We start from the raw sequence: 23,495 nt of genomic DNA on the forward strand, positions 1-23,495 counted from the left end.
TTGACACTAAGTTAACAGCAAACACATGCACTCAGCCAGACGTTTTCAAAAGGACCATTATAAAAATGGGAGTTGGCTATTCATTGTGAATAGCCTGAATCGTTGCCAGGCCTCTCTTGTACATTTGACAACTTACATAATGCATTTCCACTAAAATAGCTTAAGTGTTAAAGCTTCTTTTATGGGCAGAAATTGATTCATAAATGCACCCAGCCGAAAGCTAACACGAACACAAAGCTTTCAATAACACCCATTTTATTCACACTGTCAATGTATGAAGCGGTTGCATTAGACAAGGTGGCATGCTGATAGCTTTATGAAATCCAGGCTAATTGTTTTGTGGCGAGGTCCTTGGGGCAGCTTGCATTAAGACGGCCCGATCAAGTCCGATAAATGTAGCTCTTAGCGTCTTTGAAACCCGCCCCATACGCGCTCCACACTCAGGCCTTGTGCGCCTTTCAGGGTCTCTCCAGTGGCCACTTTGGGGATCAATGAAAGCAAATGTATATAGCGCAGGATATTGGACATATTTCCATGACATAAGCCACATCAGATTGCACCCCACGAGCTGTAATACATATCATTATTCCTGCCTCATAAAGAGCTTTTTCCTCCCAGTCCCATGACACAAAACCATAGATATTATGTTCTTGTAATTAAAATCAAGGCAGACAGAACAATATAGTACAGAAGAATTTTTTAACTACATAGATTCAATATTAGTTTTTGTGTTACTATGCGTTCCTCGGTCAGAATTTATTAAAAAAAAAAAGAAGCACTGGAGCTTGAATGTCCTAGATAAATGTAAAGCTATGTTGAATGTGCATCGCCTGTTCTTTCAAGCGTTTGGCCTACCTCTTTCATCTCCCCTCACATCAATACATCCATTCAGTCCATTTTACCCATTGTGCGACCTGCGTATAATCACAGCATCAAAGCACTTTCTTTTTAGTAAAGGTTTGATCCAGATATTTCCCCTCTATACTCTATTATCTCCATCTGCAAACCCGTTTAAGAATCATTGGCATTGGATGAGTAGATTTTTTAGAAAAGTAAAACGTGTACAAAGCCTCAAGTAATAAAAAAGAATTGGCAATTTATTCCCTGGATATTTCTTCTGTCAGCTCTTTAATTTAGTTAAAGAAATTACACAACTCCTCAGGGAAGAGATGTGCATGTGTATTTATTTATTATCGATCCTCTCTGTGGCGGTAAATGCGTTAACGTTACACATATTTGCAAGAGGATAGCGCCCTTCTAAGTTATTTTGAAATGATGCAATGAAAGGCATCAAGGAATTGGTATTCAGTATGCCCCCCACTGTTTATCAAATCAAATACATTATTCACAAGCAATATCTTAACTGCTATCATCACAAACCTGACTGTCTGCAGCACTTCATATTGTGTAATAAAGTCTCATTTGTCCAGTTTCTTATTCAATTAGCTAATTAGAGTTTTAGATGAATGAAAATTACATTTTTTTTTTGTTTGGTCATCTTTTCATATGTATTGATGTATTTATTTATCTTACTGAATTGTATAATGAACAATGTCAATTATTATAATTTTTTTCAATTTTGTAAGAAAAATCAGCTGAATCTCCTGCAGATATGGAAGAGGCAGGATGTGGGCATGCACAGTGTAATCCATAATGGGTGAAATAATTGGTGAAAAGAGACTGTCTTGTCACAATATCCAGTGCATTTGGGTGTGATGAGTGCGAGGATGTGGACTGGAGCAGGAGCAGGCCCGGGCAGAGGTACAGACCAGCAGCACAAAAGCAGGCTCCCCCTTGGGCTTTCACATCAACCGTCAAATGCTTGAGGTTCATTTGTTGGGTCATGCCATTCACCAATTATTTGGATTTTATGTAAAGATGAAATGATTTTGGTTGGCGCAGTGGGGTTTTAAATGTACTGCATAAATATACTTGACAGGGAATGAGATCTGGCTGTCAGGCTATTGAGCAGAAAGCTTTTATGGAAAGGGGTAGAAACAACAGCCTGCTCTGTAGGCTATATTTAACAAAACAAGCTATTTTCATGTGAGCCTAAAGCACACTATGTGGCAGGACTTTATTCAAGAGTCAATATACTCTTTATTTACATATTTACATTTTTACTGACCTTATTTTCAATGTGCCTTCATTTAATAAACCATTGAAAGAATTAATAATTATATTATGTTATACATCTGTAAGAAATGGCTCAAAGATAAATGATGCTGATGCCCAACAATAAAATTCTGTAAACACATTTTATAATCTATACAAGGTTGTCTTGAATTAAAATGTGTCTAAATTGTTATTGCTACTTGAAGACTTGAAGTTATTTACTTTAAGTCTGAAACTGGATATAATGAAGTGCATCTGTAAAAGATCTGCGGTTGTCTTCTTTGAATGGACTTTCAGAGGGTAAAAACTATTATTTATAGCACATATAATAACATCTCTGTGTCATCTTATCAAGATTTACAGATCTGATAATCTGATAATGATAATGTAAATCTCTCATTTCATTATCATCAAGGCAAAAAACACATAATGTTTTTAAACAACAAAAATGATTTCATCTTTTTTATTCTGCGCGTGTGTCCTAAGCTTTTGTGTCAACAGCGAGGCGTCATGCGATCTTGATATCATTGAGGTCAAAGGGTGAGGGTCGGAGCCGCCTTTTAGAGCTTCACAGTTAGTGCGCAGTGGAGAGATTCTCAGATAGTGATTGCTGTGATATCCAATTGTGGGTGTCCTTTATTTTCCCTGCAGCCATCAGCGGGCTTATTATCATGTCCCTGTCTCCGCGCTCCTCTCTGCCCTCACTGAAACAGGTCTAATTGTGTCCCGTAGCTGTGGGCCCTGGATAAAAGGCGACTGTGGGTTTAGATGAGTGATACTCAGTGATGTAAATGGCTGAATAATATGGCCCCATCTCTCAGCAGTAATCTGGGCCATCGGGGACCCAGCCAGCACGAGCATCAGCCCCATCAATGAGCCCTGCGCCGCCTGGTAATTTATTCAATGCTGCGGTGGTTATTGATAAACCACTTAAGTTCAAATTCCCACCTTCCCAACTGCCTTAGTCTGCTCCACATGGTACCTCTGATGTCTTTATTTACACTATTTATTTAAGTTCACTTTGTGCAGTATTGAAGCTTTTTTCTTCATTTGAATGCACCTGTTGCTTTTTCAGGGGCCCGGGACGGATCAGTGCAGTCCGACGCCAGTAGCAGTCCCTCTGAGCAAAGCCACCTGGGCCAGTCCCACCCTGCATATCCCATGGGACCACAGGTAAGCTTCATGGTAAACGTTGCATTTCACAGAATGTTTAAATATCCTGATCAGAAATGAAGCCAATAAAGTCAATTATTCATGGATTTCAAAGTGATGAAAAATAGCATGTTGCCATAGCAATAAAAATTAATAAATAAATAAAATCTTTTGAATGTTGAAAAGTTCTCAAAATGTCATCTATTAAAAGCCATCTTTCTGAACTTTCCACACACCATACGTACAACTTTATGAAAGGAAAAATATTTACATAGAAATGTGTATGTTTGTAATGATATTGAAATTGTATTAGTATTAATTGATTGGACGTCATTCATGAATTTCAATTAAATGAAAAGGAAATTCAGACCATGTTAGTTCATTAGCTCATCGAACCAGCACACTGATCTTACAAATCATATCAAGATGTTTTCATAAAAATGTGATAAAATCCCATCTCCAAATGTTACACAGTGCACTCTCCCTGCTCTAAAGTATTTTGTCATTGCCCATCATCCTCACATGTAATTGAGCTGTGGCACTAATGAGCTGACAATACAGGCAGTGTCAAAACAAGCAGGAGCAGAGTCTGAGCCCAGCCTGCTAATAGCTCAATCAGCCATTGTCCTATCTGATTGGATTTATTGGCCCGGTGGCTCGGCAGTGTTTAATGAACATCTATCTCATTAGTGTTGCTCAATGTCACCGCTTAACCCTCGCACAGCAGCAGGTCAGCCTAGTCTCTGTAATAAGGCCATTTTACATGCACTTATGACAGTCAGGCTTCATCAGGATAAACAAAGACAAAACGCCAAGAGGGAGCCATTTCCTCTTACTAGACAGCATTCTACAATAAGTAAATCCCTGTGTCATGTGTGCAGAAATAAAGGCACTTAATTAAAAGGTCTTTTGTGAGTGTGGATACCTGGTCAGGGCCACAGTGCTGGTATAGATAAGAAATAAAGCAAGAAAAAGAAGGCATCTGGTCTCAGCAGCAGTTAGAGGCTGAGCCACAGCAGGCGGCTCTCAACAGTCCCCGTCTAATATATTAATGCTGTCAGTACAGTCTCTGTGAAGCTAACACTTTTCAGAAACAAAGGCGCTCCGCATGCCATACCCAATTCTCTTGTTCCAGGATCAATATGTTTTGATAGATTCTCGCTCCAGAGCCGGATATTGTTCGAACAACCATTATCCGATGGTAGTTTACCCAACATGAATCCACCTTCCTTCTGTTTCCCACTCGCAGTTAGGATGACAAAAGTCTGCTATCTGGGTGATTATGGGCAATTTCTCAGTGCCAGAGCTGCCAAGCAGATAGAAAGGCCTATTCTCCCCTGATGGGCAGAGAGGCTTGGTACCACATCCAGTTCTGAGTGGGTCCGCTTCCCCATCCCGAGTCCAGCACACGCACACACTCCATGCACTTGTGTGGCCCCTAGGAGACCACTTCTCAACACTCAGCTGTCAGGCCTGCCAAGCACTGTATAGCTGCTTTTACAGCATGTGTGAAGCACACGGGCCAAAGTAACAGGCACAACAACCAACAGCCAAGGTGAACTGCTAATCTGAAGTGTGGCAGGGATTCTTTAGACAAACTCATATGTTTACTACAGGATCAGTTATTATGTTTGAGTTTTAATGCCCTTAAACAGATCTGGATAATGCGCCAACTACCTGCAAGAACTCCTCAGAACTCCTGTTAGAATGTAAAGATAAGACAGTGCTTTATGAAGTTCAGTAGTGCAGTAGCCTAAATTATGCTAAATGTTTGTCTGATCTGGTTTTACATACTAACTACATGCACCTGTGGCTGTTAGTTTCAGCCTTTATTCATAAAGTGGAACAGCGCACGGCCTAAAGAAACATAAAACACAAAGTCTCCCTCCCAGCAGCAGCCTTATGCTTAACAGCCGCCTGCTTGTCCAGAGCCGCCTGTAATAATAAATAAATCAGGGCTACATCTGATAATTGTAGAATTGTCTTTTAATGTTATTCCCTTCCATGTGAGGCTGTCTTTGCTGTCAAGCCTGGCAATCTCATTTAGTTTGACTCCGAGATGAAATGTTCAAAGGCTGTCTTTGATTATATGCTGCTTCGATTCAAGATTAAATTTACTTTAAAAAGCAAGATTAAACATGTGTCACTTGCAGCTAACAAACGGATCGCCTTTGTTATTGTCCTTTGAGGATTCGGCAAGCTCCCGAATTATTAATTCCTTTTTGAGAGTTTATGGCAAATGTCATTTTGAATGCTCTCAGAAGCTTTGAATATTGTCATCTGTTATGCACTGTTGTTGTGTATCAAAGCAAATGTTGAGAAAGAAATTCTCCGCCAGCAGTGATCACAATTTGTTTTTGTTGTTTTAAAGCTCCACCAGACAGTTCAATAAAAAGAAACGCCCTTTGTTTAAAAAAACACTCTTAATCTTAAGTACATTTTTAAGTACATTTCCATCTGTTGATTTAGTAAAAAAAAAAAAAAAAAAAAAAAAAGTGGTTTATTTATTACATTAAATTGAATTCAGTTTTCAATTTGCCTGAATTCTCAACATGTAGCTATAATTGGACTGAATGTAATTACTAAAAAGAGACATGTGATTATCAAAGGGCTTGGTTTCTCTGTAAAAAAAAACAAAACAAAAAAAAAGAGATGTGATGTTGGCTGACCTGTGGCCTCATAGCTCCTAAACTGCGCTGGGCTATGTGTCAGGTGTGTGGGTGTGTGTGTATTACACAGGGTTATCAGAAAGACACGCCTGTCACCTATGTGCTTTGTGTAGCACCTTTAGACTGGCCACAGTCCTCACATCGGCCGGCTCTGTGTCCAGGGAAGGCAGCAGGCACACCAATGCAAAACACAGGCAGAGCGCTGACAGGTGAAGTTAAAGTTGGTGAACTCAGGACTTAGAGGAGTGGACATAGTGCAGTCAGGCTTCCCTTTGCTGGGTTACCTCTGACACAACACATGCTGACATTGTACTTTCAATATTTTATCCAGAACAATTCAATTTGAAATGATTCCACTGCGTTTTGCTGCACCTTCACCATCTTCTGCTTCATTGTCTATTTGCAAATTGTGTTTGACATGCTCAAACGTAACATTGTTTAAGTTTTCTACCAGATTGAATAAGATTTGAAATGTCTTTCAGGGTATTCACAGAGTTTGAAGCCCTACTTCAAGCTCAAAGCTCTCAATGAAAAATGTGTTGGTGTATTTCCAAACCCACTTCCTCGGAAAATACGTTTGACGAGAGATTCACTGTGCAAAATATCTCAGAGCGATACTTCTGATAACATATCTCCCCTCTGTGGGTATGACAGCAGCGATTCCACTTTAACTAATATGAATGAATGTGTACATGAAGAGACAGCAGTGATGTTATATGCCTCATCTAAAGACTAAAGTAGTGCTCCATATTTCCTGTAGGAGGTTCTGTTCACTGGGATGAAACATGCTTCATATGTGAAACATTCTCACCTCATTTACAAAGATTAGATGTGATCTCTGTCAGACTGCAGCAGCTAAAGAACAGCACTCATTAAAATTCATTGATTAAAACCTGTGTAATTGAAGTAGAATCTAATACACTGTATATGTGGATGAAACTATTGATCCTCTTGAGTTTTGTAATCACTACTTACCCTTACTCTGCATTTCATAAAGTGACTGCCCTGCTCTAAACACAAGTGTCAACTGGGTTTAGCAAAGTCAGCAGAATCACACTAGTCATATTTAGTATACAAAACACAAAGTGTACTCAGGTGGACATGGTTCTGTTGTCTGCATTGTGCATTTTACTGTCAAATCAGTAAATAAATCACAGAGTTCTACAACTCATGACACTGTCTACACAATGCATAAACATAAACAGTAACAGGGTTTTTGCACATTTAAGTTCTGTTTTCAGTTATTGTTATCATTTACCTAAAACCTACAGTACAAATCTCTTTCTGATATCGTATCATTTTTCCTAATGTGTATTTCCCTGTGTCCACAGTCACTCCTGATGGCACAGCAGTTGGCCAGCGCAGTAGGTGGTGTAATGTCTGGGGCGGCTCCAGGCATGAATCAGCCCATCCTCATCCCGTTCAGTGCAGGCGGGCACCTGGGCAGTCAGCAGGGCCTGGTCCTGTCTCTGCCCACAGCCAACATCCAGAGCCTGGTGGCTGCGGCCGCCGCAGGGGGCATCATGAGCCTGCCTCTCCAAAACCTGCAAGGTACTGTCACACTGCACTGTGAGGCACACTCAAATGTGACATTTACAAATGTATGTGTCCTAACAACTGGGTACTTAGTGACCATTATTAAATTACAAATTTTCTTTTTTAAAACATCTGACTATTTTACTTTTGTACATACATTGATATCAGTGGTCAAATGTGTTATTTTTGTAGAAGCCGTTATCATTATGTTGTTTTTCTGATACACTGTACAAAGCTCTTGACCAGGTAAGATTCCTCCAGGGGTTGTATTCCAAAAAGCTGCCATCTTCATGTTGCCCGCAGGAACAACCATATTAATTACAGGTCAACGTTTTGCAGAGCAGCGCAAAAGCACTTTGGGCCTCTTTGGTGTGCATAAGAGTGCCCTGTACTTTACTTTTTATCTCCTTTCCACCTCATCTGTCCATCCACAGGGCTGCACGGATGCTTCTTTAAATTTTAATGTGCAAGTGTTCTCTTTTGATCATAGTTGTAAATGGTTTTCATTTTAATGTTTAAAACATTGTCTCTTTTATACCATTAGATTGAAGCATAGATGGAGAAACTGCCTGTCATAAATCTTAGATGAGAGAGGCGCTCTAATGTAAAAAGATGCTGGCTACATGTAAAGTAGTGTGTTTTGGGGATGGAGATTACAATAATGTCAGTGCTGCGCAAAGTGCAGGGAAGGTAGCCTCATGTGGAAATGGATGGACACATGCCCTGAGTGAGGAAATGTGGAGGTAGAAGCCTAATGGACACAAACATGCATAAATAACAGCAGCCAGCGCTGTGGGCAGAGCTTTTAATAAACCCACTTCTATCTAGTGAAACCCCTCAATGTATATCCGTCAGTAGTGAGCGGTAATGGGCCCAGCAGGCCTGTCTGACTCTCACTTCAGCAGGTCCTCCTCTGGTGCATCAGAGACAAGCCGTAGGCCTCAGTCATCTGATGAAGCCATCCACAAACACACTGCTGAGTGTCAGAGCAACATAACTAACACCACCCAATCTTTCTCATTGTCCTACTCCTATTCTGGAAAGGAGCTTCTGATAAACCTCCTCTATTCCAGATAGTGAGAAAAATGTGCAGAGAAATGCCTCGGTGGCAGATCTTTTGAAAGTGTGCGGACTGACAGACTGCCTGTTCGCACATCCTCTTATCTGAAGGGGATGCATTGAAGGGACCTCTGTGGAGAGAAAGTGACACAAGTCAGGAGTGAAGCTAAATGTCTTGACTGTGTCCAGGCCCCTCTGGCCAGGCGGCGCTCCTCCACACTGCCCTGTCTGAGCTCATCACCCAGTGAAGGAGGCCTGCTGGCACAGCACCTCTGTCAGACAAGCACAGCTCTGGCCTCTGCCCCCGCACCCCTGTGCCCCCACACCCCTGTGTGGCCTGCTGGCCCCCGGCTGAGCCCGATTCATCACACATGTAATACAGCTCCTTCTTGGGAGCACCACGCTGCCAGCTAATTAGTGTCAGATCAGACAAGACAACTGTGAGAAACAGTAATGAGACTACACCAGGGGCCTAGCCACTGGCTGCATTTAAATGTAATGAGGCGGCTAATGAGCCTCTAATAAGGCTGTTTGTCTCAGAGTGGCTGTTTGAGGATGGAGTCATTCATTTTCTCTAGTGTAATGTAGACTACAATATTAACATAATAATAAATACATAATATATGTTCCTCTTTAATAATAATAATAAGTGTACATATATTCTTACAGAAAGTCAGTGCTCTCTTTCTGGCCATGCTAATCAAAGCTGGTTCTGTTGACATTAGGGAAGAGCTGTGAGCTTAGCAGGGCAGTGCGCCGACTGTGATGAATAACTATCACTGTAATGGGGTTGTGCTGTAAAGTTGGAGCAGTTGCTTAAATAAAACTGAGCAGCATCTTGAGGCAGACTCCGTAAACACAGGCTGCAGTGTAACTGGTTATTTGTCAGAATGATTTATGCCTGCAAACATGCAGTAAAAACAAATTCCCAATGAAACTAAACAAGGGAGAAAGTTATCTTTAGTGACAGAGTGCACACAATTCTAGCTGACTTCACAGAGACAAAAAGTAGGTTGGGTCATGCAAGAGGTCTGTAAATGTGACGCTTGGGATGAATTGAAAATGCTATGTGATTTTCACTGTTAAAGTGTAAGTGTGTGTGACTGATGCTGACAAAACAGCCCTATGTTTGTTTGAGCTGCTGTCGTTTTAATCTGTTTATAACAAGCAGTACATGATTACCTACTTTGTAAAAGCAGCTGTACAGTATCAAAGGCCTGTACATGTAATGCTCAAGAGGAGGAGGCACTACAAAGTCTCATGTGTCTCCTCATCCTCTCCACATCTCTCTGAGTAATGCAAGCAGCTAGTTTACGCCTGCTCTTTTATATTAATAAGGATATCCCATCGTATTTGCTGTGAGCTGAAAGCCAAGCAGCGCATCACATCAGAGAGCCAACTTCTAATGGTGAGGTGAAAGCATTGTTCCTCTGTACTCGTCCACAGGAAACACAAAACAGCACTCAAGCTTCCTGATAAAGGTCGGCTCCCACTCACCTGCAGTAATGAGCCCGCTGTCAGTGCCAATCAAAGACACGTCTGTGTGTGAGGAGCACGCTCACTGTTGTGGTTCACAGTTTGCGGCTGTTGGAACGGTGCACATTAGGGAAATCACTGTGCTCATTACAGCACCAAAGGGTGGGCTCCTGGGGGAAGAGGCAAATGTTTCCACACTAGTTAGACATGTCAGACTGGATCGCTTCTGCCTCAGCTGACTGCTGCTCCTTTAAGAGGTGAGCTCACCGGGCTGGCCCACTGACTTAACCCCTGTCTGCTCTGGGAAAGCCTTGTGCTTTTGCAGTCACATCAAGATAGGTTCAAATATTTGTCTTGAATTTTATAGGGTTAACGAATATGTAGTAGCTGCCATCTCAACACATTAGAGCCTCTGTATCCCCGCACTAACGTTGTTTAATTTGATGTGTTTTCAGTTGGTATAGTTGTTTTATAATGATTTCACTTTGCAGAGGTTGTAAGATGACTCGCAAGAGGGGAGAGCTGCATTAAATAAATAAGAGTGATAAAATGTAGACCTTATACATTTCAAAGCTAATGCGACTAGTGGTGCAATTGGAGCAGCTGCACACAGTCCTGAAGCAGTAATTTGATTGATTTGTTGTGACAGGAGCCAAATAATTGAGAGTGAGAGGTGCTCTGGAGATGAAGCGCTGCCACAGACAGGTTCCAGGCAGTCCCAGCAGATACGGCACCGGGTTCTCATCTTTACCATTGATATCTGCGACTGGTTTAATGTTTGTCTTCTATAAGCAGATCTCAAATGTTACTGCCTTTGAGAGACTTCAGCAGTAGGGAAATAATCAGCTGGTATAATGTAGGAGCTCTGACAGAGTTCAAATCAGACATATAGATTTGCACCCAGGCTCAGGCACAGGTCTAGAGTACGCACACATAATCACATGGTCCCTTGTGGGTTATACAGCAATGTCTTTTGAAGCAAAGAGATGAAGGAAATTCACCCACTGATGTTTCACTTTTCAAGACATGTTAATGATTTGTTTATGATTCATGTTACATATACTTGATAATTGCACAAAAATATCCATATGTGTATTGCGAATATATGCAGATCTTTTTTTGCTTGTGTCTAGTGAGACAGTGTAGTGCTGTTTGTCTCCACCCTCTGGCTCTTGACTTGTGTTTTGTTTCTGTGGATGGTGGCAGTGTCACTCCGGCTCAGCCATGCCACAGGACAGCACAGTGCCAGGGCCTGAAATAGAAAGAAGGAAACAGAGGGGAGGGAGAGTCTTTATGGAGCTGCGGAGGAGGACAATCATATTGTTAATCAGATGTGGCTGTCTGCTCCTCCACAGCGAGCCCTGACATTTGCCCTCGCTGGTAAACACTGACAGAGGCTTTTGGCAAAGCTGCTATAAACACACAATCCCCCTCACTGCTACACAACTGTAGGCCCCACTCATTTGAATGAACTGCAGGTAAGTGTGCATATTTCAGTCTAATTTAGGAATTGTAGGAAGAAAAACAAAACAAGCATTTCTCTATGTTTACATATTTAGGTAGAACATTGTGATATGAATGTGTACCACCATACTGTAGTCATTTAATATTGTTTTCATAGAAGACATTGAATTTGGTAACCCATCTCAACAAGTCTTAGTTGAAGGATAAATGCTCTATCTGTTGAGCAACAGAATATACACACATAAAATTGTCATGCAAGATGTAAAAGATCAAATGTGATTATTATAATATCTTTAGTTAAATACCACTGTGTATTGTTGTTGTGTGTTTATTAACAACCGTAGCCATTTTGTTGTTGCACTGAGCTTGAAAAGCTCCTGATATATTATAGATTGTTCCACCCTTTTGTTTTTCTGATATTTCCACACTTGTAGCATGCTTCCGGTAAATGCCTTGACCACTTGGCCCAGGGTTGTTTTGTTGAAATTACATCTCACTTTTTTCTTTCTTTTTTTTTTTTTTTTTTTTGAGCAGTTTCCAAAAGATTCGCTAAAGGTCTGTCATATTGCCTCGGCGCAATTCAGAAGCTTTCAGCAACAATCTGTAGTCAAGCATTTGAAATGAAAATTGATTTGTGATTTACATGGTCAGTGAGGGGAAAATGAACTTATGAAATGTTGTAAATGAAATATTAGACAAGGTGCATTGGGAGGGAGCAGACAGAGATGGTAATCTTGTGGAACTAGAATCCCCGGCTGGCAGGACTGGGTGACATTTTACATTTATCTGTGTTCTGCTTGAGTTGTAATGTTAATGGTAATTTTATGGGACTGAACTGAAATGGAAATAGTGTTATCTCAGATTTCCTCAAAGTGCAATTGTGTAAAGTAGCACACTCGCATCCTTTACTTCCCTTTGCCCGATCATGACTTATTGCAATCTATGAGGATGGTAATGTGTATTCTGCCTGTTTTATGTGTCTCTACTGTTTTAGAGCCATGTATCAACATCTTTACCACTTGTGCAATACATGCTCTACGCTTTCTTAAAACATGAGCGCAGCTAGTTACATTACCTTAATGTGTAAAAGTCTCAGAAAATAGTTTCATTATATTTAGTCTATTACTTGAGCAAGTGTATTCAGAATTCTGATGTAAACAAACCCATCAATATAGATCTATCATGGACTTAATAATACAAGCAAATCAATGTAGCATTATGCCGTAATCAATACTACTTACACTCAGCACAGATGTTCTAATTTTGATCGATAGGCTGTGCAGTGAATGCTTCCTCTCCCACTATTCCTGTGTACAACACGTATGGATTTTCATAGCGCAGCTTGTTCTGTGTTTGAAGGAGAAATAAAGGCACAAGTGAGATGAACAAACAATAGTGCGCGCTGTAGTGGGAGAGTGGGAGCCAGTCGGAGCACAGAGGTCATTCTTAAACACTGCTCTCCGATTCCCTGTCTGTGAAACCAAAGAGCCTGCGGTGGCATTTGTCAGCAGATGGGGTGGAACCAAACCCTTCACCAACCGGGACGTCCTAGCCACTGCTAAAAGCTATCTGTGGTTACTAATCGCTGACCAGGGCCTAATTACCTTAATTAATGGCCCGGGTATCATGGGGCCCGATTTGTGAGGCTTTTATCGGTATCAGTGCAGCTTAAAAGGTCCCGCAGGAGGCTTGAGGAGCGCGTTGGTCCCGTGGGTGCTATTTCTGGACTAACAGTAGACACATCACAGAGCGTCCTGTGGCATCAGCGCTGGATGTGTTTAGAGGCACATATCTGTTACTTACAACACAAACCCCAAGTGCATGTTTCTGTCAAAGAAAGAAGACTCATTTTACTCACTTTTCATTTTTTACACAAGTATCAAATATTTCCAGAATATATAATACGCAGAATAACTCCATTTAAGAAGTATTTTGAACTACACATGAAACATGTACATTTATAAATATAATTACGAACACTGATGTGAGTAAACTACATTACAAGGCACCAATGGCAGATATCAATTATAGATTTCATAACAATTTAAAATAAAGATAAGAGAACATTTTTTTTTCTCCACAATGTGGAAATTACACTGTTGCAACACACAGTACAGAAATTAATTAATCAATTAGAAATAAACTTAAATACGATTAAATGTAGAAAATCTAACTAGAAATTACACACTTCTTATAATGATTTTAATAATTACTCATTTCCCTATACCAAAAATTTATACGAATAAAAAGTCCACATATCTAAACATAAGAGGTGACACAATAATAAAAAAAATCCATCTCATCAAACGTACATCCTGTGTATTTCTAGGCTGTAAACCTAAAATTGTGATAAAAATTCAGTGGCTGGTTTCCTGGACATATCCCCTCATTCATCCCGTGTACACAACGCTGATGCCTGCATTACACTGCCATAATTCACAATGACAAAGTAGACTTAGCACATTTTTTCACAGACGGTGGGGGGTTTTGTTCAGCGAGCCCTCACTGTGAAATTAGCCCTGGTACTTCCATTTTCCGGCAGCAGTGAGACGGTTAAAAGACACAGATCAGCCGGTATGAAAATAGAACTGATTCAACAAAATCTGCCGCTGCTCCTTCTAGCTTGCTACTCACCCATCCAATGAAAAAAAAAACCTCCCTCCTCCCCTGTATTCCTCTCCCCCTCTATCCCATCCCTAGCCCCCGTCAGGCACCTTGTCCGCATTTGAAGAAGCCTCGCAAGTTTCGTGGGTGCATATATTTCTTTTGATGATATATTGTCCGGGTGCGGAATTTCATTTACTGCTGCTGCCCTTTGCTGAACCTGTTGCTAGTCAGTGAGCACGATAAGCGTATAAGTAGCATGGTACTTCATTCATCATACATCGTTCTGGGCTCTCAAATATCTCATATGCGATTCAGGAAGAAACTACTAAACCGGCACAAAGGATCCCACCAGGATCAGCTGAGGCTCCATTTAACGCTGTGTACAAAACTGCGCCTGGTTCTTGTTATCAAATACACGCTCGTCATGTCTACAAAACATTAGGCTTCATTTCATTGTTTATGTAGCAGTGGGTAAAGTGTATCTCCTCCGCTCATGTTCTACATAATTCCACTCACATTGCATTTTGAATACATGCATTTCGAAATCTGTTTTTTCCCTCAATCCTAGTGGCTGCCTTGTGTTGTATTAAACAGCATTAATAATCACAAGAGGCTGGTGTCACTCAGAAGTCTCCACATGACTGAGGCAGACAGTTGTGCTGCTGGGCATGTTGTGCTGTGTGAAAGTGCTTACACGCTCCCTCAGACAACCAAAGGGAATAATTAAAGACACAAGATGGAGGCACAAGAATGGAAAGCAAATCCCATTGTTTGGGCTTATTTCATCCCACTGAATTTCTTTTTTCACACTTTTCTTTTTTGCTCTCTTCTCACACTCTTCTCCAAATGCGCTGTGGGTATGCAGCGCTTTCAAAAGCATATGTAAGCCAAGCAGCGCAGAACAAAAGCCTTATGAAGTCCTCCTCAGACCCACAATGCCTTTTGATTATCCCGCAATCATTCTATAACAATAATAATAATAATAATAATAATAATAATAATAATAATAATAATAATAATAATAATATAATAAAGTAATGTTTTGCTGCTTGCAGAAATTTAATACACTTTAATAACTATCCTCTGTTGTCTGTCTTTTGTTGTCAAATTGTGTTCACTATTTTTCTGTTCTGCAACTGATTTATTTACCATTGGAATCAAATAGTCATTTACTGGATGTAAAGCACCTAAATACATTTACAAATAAAATACTATTCCATCCACTGTAGTGTTAATTCTCCTCATATGATCTGGGGTGAGATCGCAACAGTAGCTTTCAGATTACCCTCACCCCAGACAATATCCAGCTCTCCAGAGAGGCATTTGTTCAGTTAGGTGGAGAGGTGGCTGGCTCTACCCTGAGCTTGTCCTGGGCATTGAAGCTCATTTGTACAAAATCCAGTGAAAGATAAAAAATGCTAATAACATGTAATGTAAATGTAATTATTGCATAGTTGTGCATGTTTTTATATAGTGTGATATTGGAAGAGCTCTATAGAAAGTCACTAGCAAGAAATAATACATAATAAATAATAATAAATATAAAGAAATTATATACATTTGAACTTAAGAACATTACAATTGATTTGTGTTCTTCAAGGTAATGACTGAAAACCAGGGATTGTTCAAGTACCGAAGAAGTGAAAATGTGAATGGTGGCCAGTCCTAATTCAGGCGCATGGGGAACAAGAGCTGTGATGTTGAGTCTCATATTACCTGTGAATTTATGTGATGTCTTATTGAATACAATCCAAGTTTATATGGATATAATATATATAAATAGGAACAGTTTCCAAAGTGCTGCACATCACAGCAATGTAAAACATTGCATTTAGTAAATCAGCAGAATTATGTTCCGCACAAAGAGAACTAATAGAAACAATAGATGGAAAAAAAACCAACAACATAAAAACAATAAAATCAATAAATAAAAGCAGTACTATAAAGAATAAAATAGATCAATAAATAAAACAGAACAATAAATAAAATAAAATGAAAAGCCAGAGACTAAAAGTGAGTCTTAAAACAAGACTTAAAACTCTCCACAGAGCTTCCAGAGCTTAGGGTGGACGCAGAGAAGGCCCTGTTCCCCCGGTTGGTTTTAAGTCATGTCTTAGGCATCATGAGCTGGAGCTGGTCCTCAGACCTCAGAGGGCATGCAAGGGTGTAAATTTGCATGAGGTCTGAAACAAACTGTAGGACCTGTCCATTTAAAACTTTAAAAACAAACAAAAACATTTTAAAATCAATTCTAAAATTACACTTTTTGTTTCCTGTTAAGAGCTGTGTCGCAGAGCTGAGGACTAACTGGGAGTGATAAAGTGCATTTTGGCTGATTTCAGTGTAGAGTGCATTGCAGTAGTCCAGATGAATAGAGATAAAAGCATGCATAACCTGTGCAAAATGTTTAAAAGATATAAATGGTTTTACTTTGAATCAAGATCAAGGTGATAAAAACAACAGAATTTAACAACAGAACAGACCTGCTTATTAAGTTTAAAATCACTGTCTACAGTGACACCAAGGTTGGTGGCTGAGGGACATTAGTAGCTGTAGTTGTCCATGAACAGCAATACAATTTCAACAATACATAAGTTATTTGTTTCTAATGGCTTCTTTTTACAACTTCTCCAAAACATTGTCAATAAAATTCAAATTTAAGGTGAACCTCACTATTAGGGCAACTCTATTGGACTCCACTTCTAGAGCAGTAAACGTAGCCCCTGAATCTCTTTGAGCTTTTACTGTCAGTCAGAGAGCACTCAGTCATCTCCCAGCATCAGGCCGCAATATTGATTTTTCCAGCCCCTGAAACAGCCGCATGAACATAAATTTTGCATGAGGCTTTTACTCGTGGCCTCTGCTTTGGTCTGACGACACGATGGGACCGTGAACACGCTGTAATAAGCCAACGTGTACTACCGGGCAGACAGGCTTCAGGGAGCACTGTCCAGCTGGCTCCATACGACCTACAAGGACCAGGGTAAGGGACCCCAGACCGAGCTCTCAGTTGAGGCTTCAGAAGTGAGACAGACTCTAGTGATAACAGTAGGCCATGGGGGTTCATACAGAACTCAAGATAATGTCCTCATAGTCAAAGAGTTGACTTTGATTATACCTGTTCATCAATAACAAGATAAAGTTAAAGTGCTTTATTTCTCCTTATGCATTTTGTGGATCTGATGGAGGGTTAGTCCTAATGAGCAGTTTGATGCCAGGGAGCCGAACTCATTACTGTGAGGCAACCACTCAGCACCCATGCTTGCTCCTTTTGACAAATAGGAAAACTTGATGAACTTTGATCAAAATCCCACAATCATCACAGTTTGCAGTAAGTAAAACAAGGAAATGTGTCATATTTTTCTGATGACCCCCTGGAATTCCGTGAAGGCCTCCCTCGAGGTTCTTGGACCACACTTTGGAAATCAATAAGCTCGCGTAAGCAACACCAAAAGGACAACATTATCGAGTACACAGGGATTTTCTCCTATGTGTTACATCTCCATGGAGAGGATTTGATTCTTTGAAATGCTTCCCCCAGAGTGAGAATTCTACAACGCAGCTTGATATTGCCTTGCATCACAAAGTAAAAGCATTATCTCTGGATCCCTACAAGCAATGTGGTTTACTCTCAAATCCTGTGGCTGTGCTACTCCTCTCAATCCTTAACTGCCTGTATTTCCTGTGCTAGCCCAGTCCTGCAGCAGCGCTAAGGCACTTACACTGCCTGCTGCGCTGAGAGTCATGTTTTTATTCAGTGGCACATTACATCCTCTTTGTACTATTTATTCTGCATCTTACATCAGTTCCACACAGTAGCACACATCTTGAGTCATCTTACTCTATACTTAAACCTAAAAGGTTGAAGTTTATTATTGCTAATCCTATATAGCTATACGGATACTCCTGTAACAAAAAACAAAATCATCATATACTGATATAAAAGACTACCCATTGAAATGTGAAAATGTGAAATCCAGCTGACATGGTGAGCAGTTCTAATCACAATTACAGTTAGAATCTGTGGGCCTTGTGCTGTGATGAGTCTCCATTGCTGATGGAGGTTAGCACTGGGCCAGCTTCAGCAGTGATGCTATCCACTTCATCAGTATGGAAGTGCTCCATCTAATCTGCTGAGGACAAATGACCTTCCTTTGACCACCTTCATAATTACCAGATCTCATAGAGTCTAAATCTCCTTACCTCCAGAGGAGTAATTATCAGCGTGACTCACTGAAAAGGCAATTGAGACTTTGCTTTATGGACTCCCACAGCAGAACGTGAGCCACAGCTGTAATGCAGACACTGTTTGTTCGCTTTGTGTTAAAACTGTGACAGCTGTATTTTCAACAACACTTTGTTACTGTAATATATGTGATAAGACTCTTTCTATTTATATTAGTGTATCTGTTTTTCATTCTTTCAACTGAACAAAGTGGAAAAAGAAAATGCAACTTTTGCCCTAACCTAAGTAGTACAGAGTCATGTATCTTAGAAATGAGATTCACAGTGCAGAGGGGTAAACTCACATGTGGCGCGATGAAAAGAAAACAAGCATTCAAGCTCAGCCTCAGAAAAAGGGTGCAATACGACTAGATAGAGCAGGTAATGAGAGAGCAGACGTGTTCCTCTCTCACTCCTGAACCACAGGAAACAAAAATAGCATTTTGTCTGACGAATGAGCAGCTTCTGACCTCGCCTTTCGACCTCTGACAATCAGTCTGACTCGTCCTTCACTACTTCACAAGCCAGGCCGGGACAGTCAAAGATAACAGTTGATTTCTTCTGTGCCACCATGGAAAGGAACAAAGAGACTGGAGATGGGGCTGGAGGTCTGATGTTTCACGCGCTCCCATGATTGTTGTTAAATGTTTAAATGGTGCTTCAAATGCTCTGACTCATGTAGTGTCAGATCCTTTAGCAGTGCGCCTTGCCCCTGTGTTGCATCGTCTTATTGCTCATTATAAACATTAACATAGGCGAGCAGTGACAGCAGTGATACTGGGAGCCTCGCAGCCTGCAGGCATGTGACTAAGTGGCAGAAGTGCTTGTATCGCAGTCGGGGACCAGTGAATACGAAAGACAACATTGAGACAGAGGGAGATATAATGAGCTGTATAGGAGCGGGGCGCCTTTTGCCCTCGCTCCATCACAAGTGAAGCTCCACTCTGGTCGTCAGCCTTGTGTCTGCTGGAGGAAGGAGCACAAACAATTAGCCGAGACAAGCCTTGTGGATTATGTGCTCGAGCAAAGCAATCAGACAGCTGTGGTTAAAAGAATGAGCTTCAAAATGCCAGTTGCCCAGTTAGAGGCGAGGGGAGGGTCAGTGGTCCTGACAGTCTTAACAAGATGACAGAATTTATAAAGCACTGCTGTTAAAGAATATAGTTACCTGCGGTGTAGCCCTTATAATAAGGCCACATGGGGCTTCTTCCATATTCCCTCTGTATTTGTTTGCTTTTGCCTCATATTCTTTGTTGTGCTTCTTGTTCCTCAGCGTAATGGCTGGCGCTGGAGGAAATTCTCCAATTGTCTTTGATCTTTTCCTGGTTTCGATAATTTCTGACAGAAATCTCATTTTTGCGGCCCCCTCCTTTTGTTTTCGCGTCTTTGTTCCACTTTATTCCATCTTTAAATAAGGCTCAACATTTTGTCGTGGAGAAGTTGCAAAGGAACCGAACGGGTCCTGTCAGGGGCTGAGCGTTTGCCAGACAACTTGCCCCAACATTTCAAGTGAGAATTGGACTCTTGGCGTTGGCTCAGATGATATATAATTCATGGTGGGGGTGTGAGAGAGGTGTCAATGTGTCAGGAGGTAGAAGAATGTAAAAATGTGCTGTTTACGGGCCTGGAGCAGCGGGCTGCTTTCTGCTGCGTTTCATGAGAGTGAGGAAGAGCAGAAAGAGCTGATCTTCATCAAATCTTCATCTGTGACCGTCATACACTCAGAGTGACCATTCTAATCAAAGACATGCCTCACCTGATGTTTCATTCATCTTTTATGAGACAACTATACATACATTATTTAGCCCCATTGATCCAGTATGTATACAAGCATGTCCACTCCTGTGTTCACTTTACTATTATCTTAGATGCTGTTCTGTCCATGTTCACCAGTCTTCTGTCAAATCAGTTACTCAGTCTTTCAGGTAAATCACGCGTTAGTGAATAACTTCAGCAAAGATTTTACACACTTTATACATTGCCTTGCTACCCCTGAAGTAAATTCAGAGCATAAACATTCTGTACTGATAGAACTGTGTTGACAACGCAGCCATTCAGCCCAAACGGAGATACAAGCACACATGTTTACAGCCTATTCACAGCTTTGACCACCACACTCACAACTCTTTCTTTTCCACATCTTTTGCATTTCACTTCCACCAGAACATTTCTGTCAACATTTTATCTGGTGTTGAATCATGTCTGACCTGCAACTTTTATTTCTTTTAATAGAGCTGTGAAGGTCAAAACATTTACAAAAAAAGTTTTCACTGGACTTTTAACCAGTTTTCTTTTAAAGCATTTGTTATATTTTATTGTATAACACCATTGCTAATCTCTGGTTCAGACTTCTGGCTTCTATGGGTAATTTGCATGCAGCCTTGTCTTCATCATTCTCAGCCAGAGCGTTAACATTTTTTTTAGAACAGCATAAAATTTTACAAGCATTTAAATGTAGAAATTAGGTCCTAATGGTGCGCCATTATTGGATCCAATTAGTTAATGGGTTTATTTCAGAAGTCTTGCAGCCTAGATGGATGTCTTCTTCCTGTTAGATTTTCACCCATTAAACCAAAGATTCTTGCTCTTTCCAAGTGACAATGAAGACTTTTGGCTGCGATGAGAGCAATTATGTCAGTCAGACTTGATAGCTTTGTCCTCCAACTACTTAAATTAAATTCACTGACTCTGTCGCTAGAGGAAAACCCTAGAGGACCTTGTTGTGGCACTATGCAATTTACATGTATCTCTCAGCACACAGCCTGTGCATTCCACACCTTTATGTTGTACTCAAAGTGTGAGAGATTCCACCAGTAACAAACATGCTCTCTTTATTCTTGTGTTATTCTATATTCTGTATGCTTGTGTGAGTCTATATCCTCTACACTATATTAATGTAGATTCTGTTTGATTCACAGCTACCTCATCACTCAACTCCCAGCTCCAGCACCTCCAGCAGCTCCAGCAGATGCAGCAGCAGCAGCAGCACCAACAGAGCCACAGCCACAACCAGCTGCCCCCCCAGCACCATATGACTCCGCCCAGCCAGCAGACCTCTGTCCCCTCCCCAGGCTCCACATGCTCCTCCACCGGACAGCCACAGCAATCTCCCCCACACCGGCCCAACCAGTCCCCCGCCCGCAGCCTGCCGTCACCTGTCACCCCACCCATGCCTTTGCCGGTTTGTGCTACACTCTTGTACTGGTTTAGAAGTGCATTGTGTAATTTTCCTGATGGAGAGTCTGTCACCTGCTTGTCTACCATATTAAAGATATTTTTGATTGACTAAAGATAAGTCCTGCTGACCAATTGGTCAACTAAAAAACAGCATGGTGAAAGCTCTTAAAACTATTATGTATGCCTCTATGTATCTGTCACTCACAAGATTACACCTGCTTGGAGTTCATGCAAAAACAAAAATTTTGCAGAAAAAGTACTAAGTAATAGGTGTATTTTTATATAGACGGATTTAACTTACTTATGTGTTTAATCTGCTTTTTTACATATAAATTCTAAAAATACCAACTCATCAGCTACCTCACTAACTTTTCTGTTCTGCTGTTGTTCCATATAAATCATTTTAATCTAAATAAAATTATTAGTTGTTGAAGACAAATTTTGCTTGACTAAAACTACATTATCCTATTAATCAACTAAATGACTACAGCCCCATTGCTTTGTCTACAGTTTTTGTTTATCTTCATGGAGACAAGCATTTGAAGTCAGGAGGCCAAATTAAATTTGATGTGTCCTCCACCAGAAAACTTACACAGTGCTTACAAACTTTGTAGAGGATTGACTAATACTAAAACGATTTATTTTGTCCATGAGTTCCAAGGTAGACGTTTTCACATTTGACTTTGAATCCAACATTATCAGAATTAGACAAAATTGTATGTAGGAGTGGTCGAAATATCAAAACACTTAGTCTAACTGGCTGGTTTCAAAGACCAAACACCCTTTTCAAGAAATAGAGCATATTCAAAGATCACCCACCTTTACAAATTGAAGAGTACAAAACCATACAAATCATATTAGTGTATTTTTATGACTCACCAAAGAGCACATTTTAACCAAAAAATTTACTTTTATTTTCAATTCAACCCAAGTTATACTTATTTTAAAGCCCTGAAGTGGAACATTTAAATCATGAATTGACTTTGATATGATGTGAGCCAGGTCAACCTTGAGAAAATGCAGTGCTTAGGCATTATACACAGCGCTTGATACACTGTCAGTATTCTATCTAGTGGAAATATTTAAATGGACTCTGGCAGCTCTGTGTGAGGCTATTTGAATATGTATTTGTACCTGAAAGCCTTGACATAATTGAGCACATGTAACCTCACAAACCGGCTATGTGAACTGTATTCACGTCATGCTGATGAAGATTTCAAAAACGCTTCTTTCACCTCTGGATGTCTACAGTAATCTTTCTATGTTAGCTGCTATTCCTAATCAACCTGCTTTTGTCTATCAGTCCATCTTTGGCCCGTGTCCGTCCTGCTGTCATAGTATGCCGATAATAACCTATTTTATATCCCTGTGGTTTCATTTCTGGAGGAGACTGGGCAGGGTCGCCTTTCTGTCCCCGGTCACATTCATCAGCGTCAGGGCCTTATTGGGTTGTGGTGCAACCTTCTTTATGGCCAGGATGAGTTGGGCTATTTGTTTCCTCCCTTGCAGCCCTCTCCGGCCCTGTCACGGCCTGCTGAGACTCACCAGGAAAAACAGCCCTGCTTTAATGGGCTCCAAAGGCTACTAGCCACAACCGCACTGTCCAGTCTGACCCTGTGCTGGCTCTTAGGGATCAAACAGTCATTCACTTATGAGGCAGGTAGCAGATCATGATTTCACATTTTACTAGAAAAATGAAACAGGTACACGTTTTACTTCACTTTAACCAGCACAAGGGACTTGTGACCCAGATTTGAATGATTTGATTTAATTGAATATTTGGAAAACAAATGTCATTTATTGCCTCTATTGATCAAAAAAGCACAGAATACAGATTAAATATAGTTATTTCTATATGTTTGTGATGGTAATACTACCAGCAAGTATCATTTGTTTTACCAATTTTTGTTCAACTAAATTTTAAACTGTGGGGACAAAAATAAGACTATGTGGGGCCACCACAGACTCCACTATTAACGGAAAAAACTGCTTTAAGAAATCAAAATTAGAATGTGT

At 40.6% G+C, this 23,495-nt stretch overlaps 1 protein-coding gene across 2 annotated transcripts in view; it reads left to right on the forward strand.

The window, feature by feature from the left end:
* Positions 1-23,495, forward strand: part of pou6f2 (POU class 6 homeobox 2) — a 66,731-nt gene that overhangs the window by 14,710 nt on the left and 28,526 nt on the right. For both annotated transcript variants that reach the window (XM_055150715.1, XM_055150716.1), the window contains exons 6-8: positions 3,191-3,288; positions 7,268-7,487; positions 21,221-21,483. In XM_055150715.1, coding sequence (XP_055006690.1) covers positions 3,191-3,288; positions 7,268-7,487; positions 21,221-21,483 — 581 coding nt within the window. The remainder of the gene's footprint in view (positions 1-3,190; positions 3,289-7,267; positions 7,488-21,220; positions 21,484-23,495) is intronic.

This window comes from Boleophthalmus pectinirostris, unplaced genomic scaffold (assembly GCF_026225935.1).
Source record: "Boleophthalmus pectinirostris isolate CB_2022bp ecotype Guang Dong unplaced genomic scaffold, ASM2622593v1 HiC_scaffold_15, whole genome shotgun sequence".
NCBI lineage: Eukaryota > Metazoa > Chordata > Actinopteri > Gobiiformes > Gobiidae > Boleophthalmus > Boleophthalmus pectinirostris.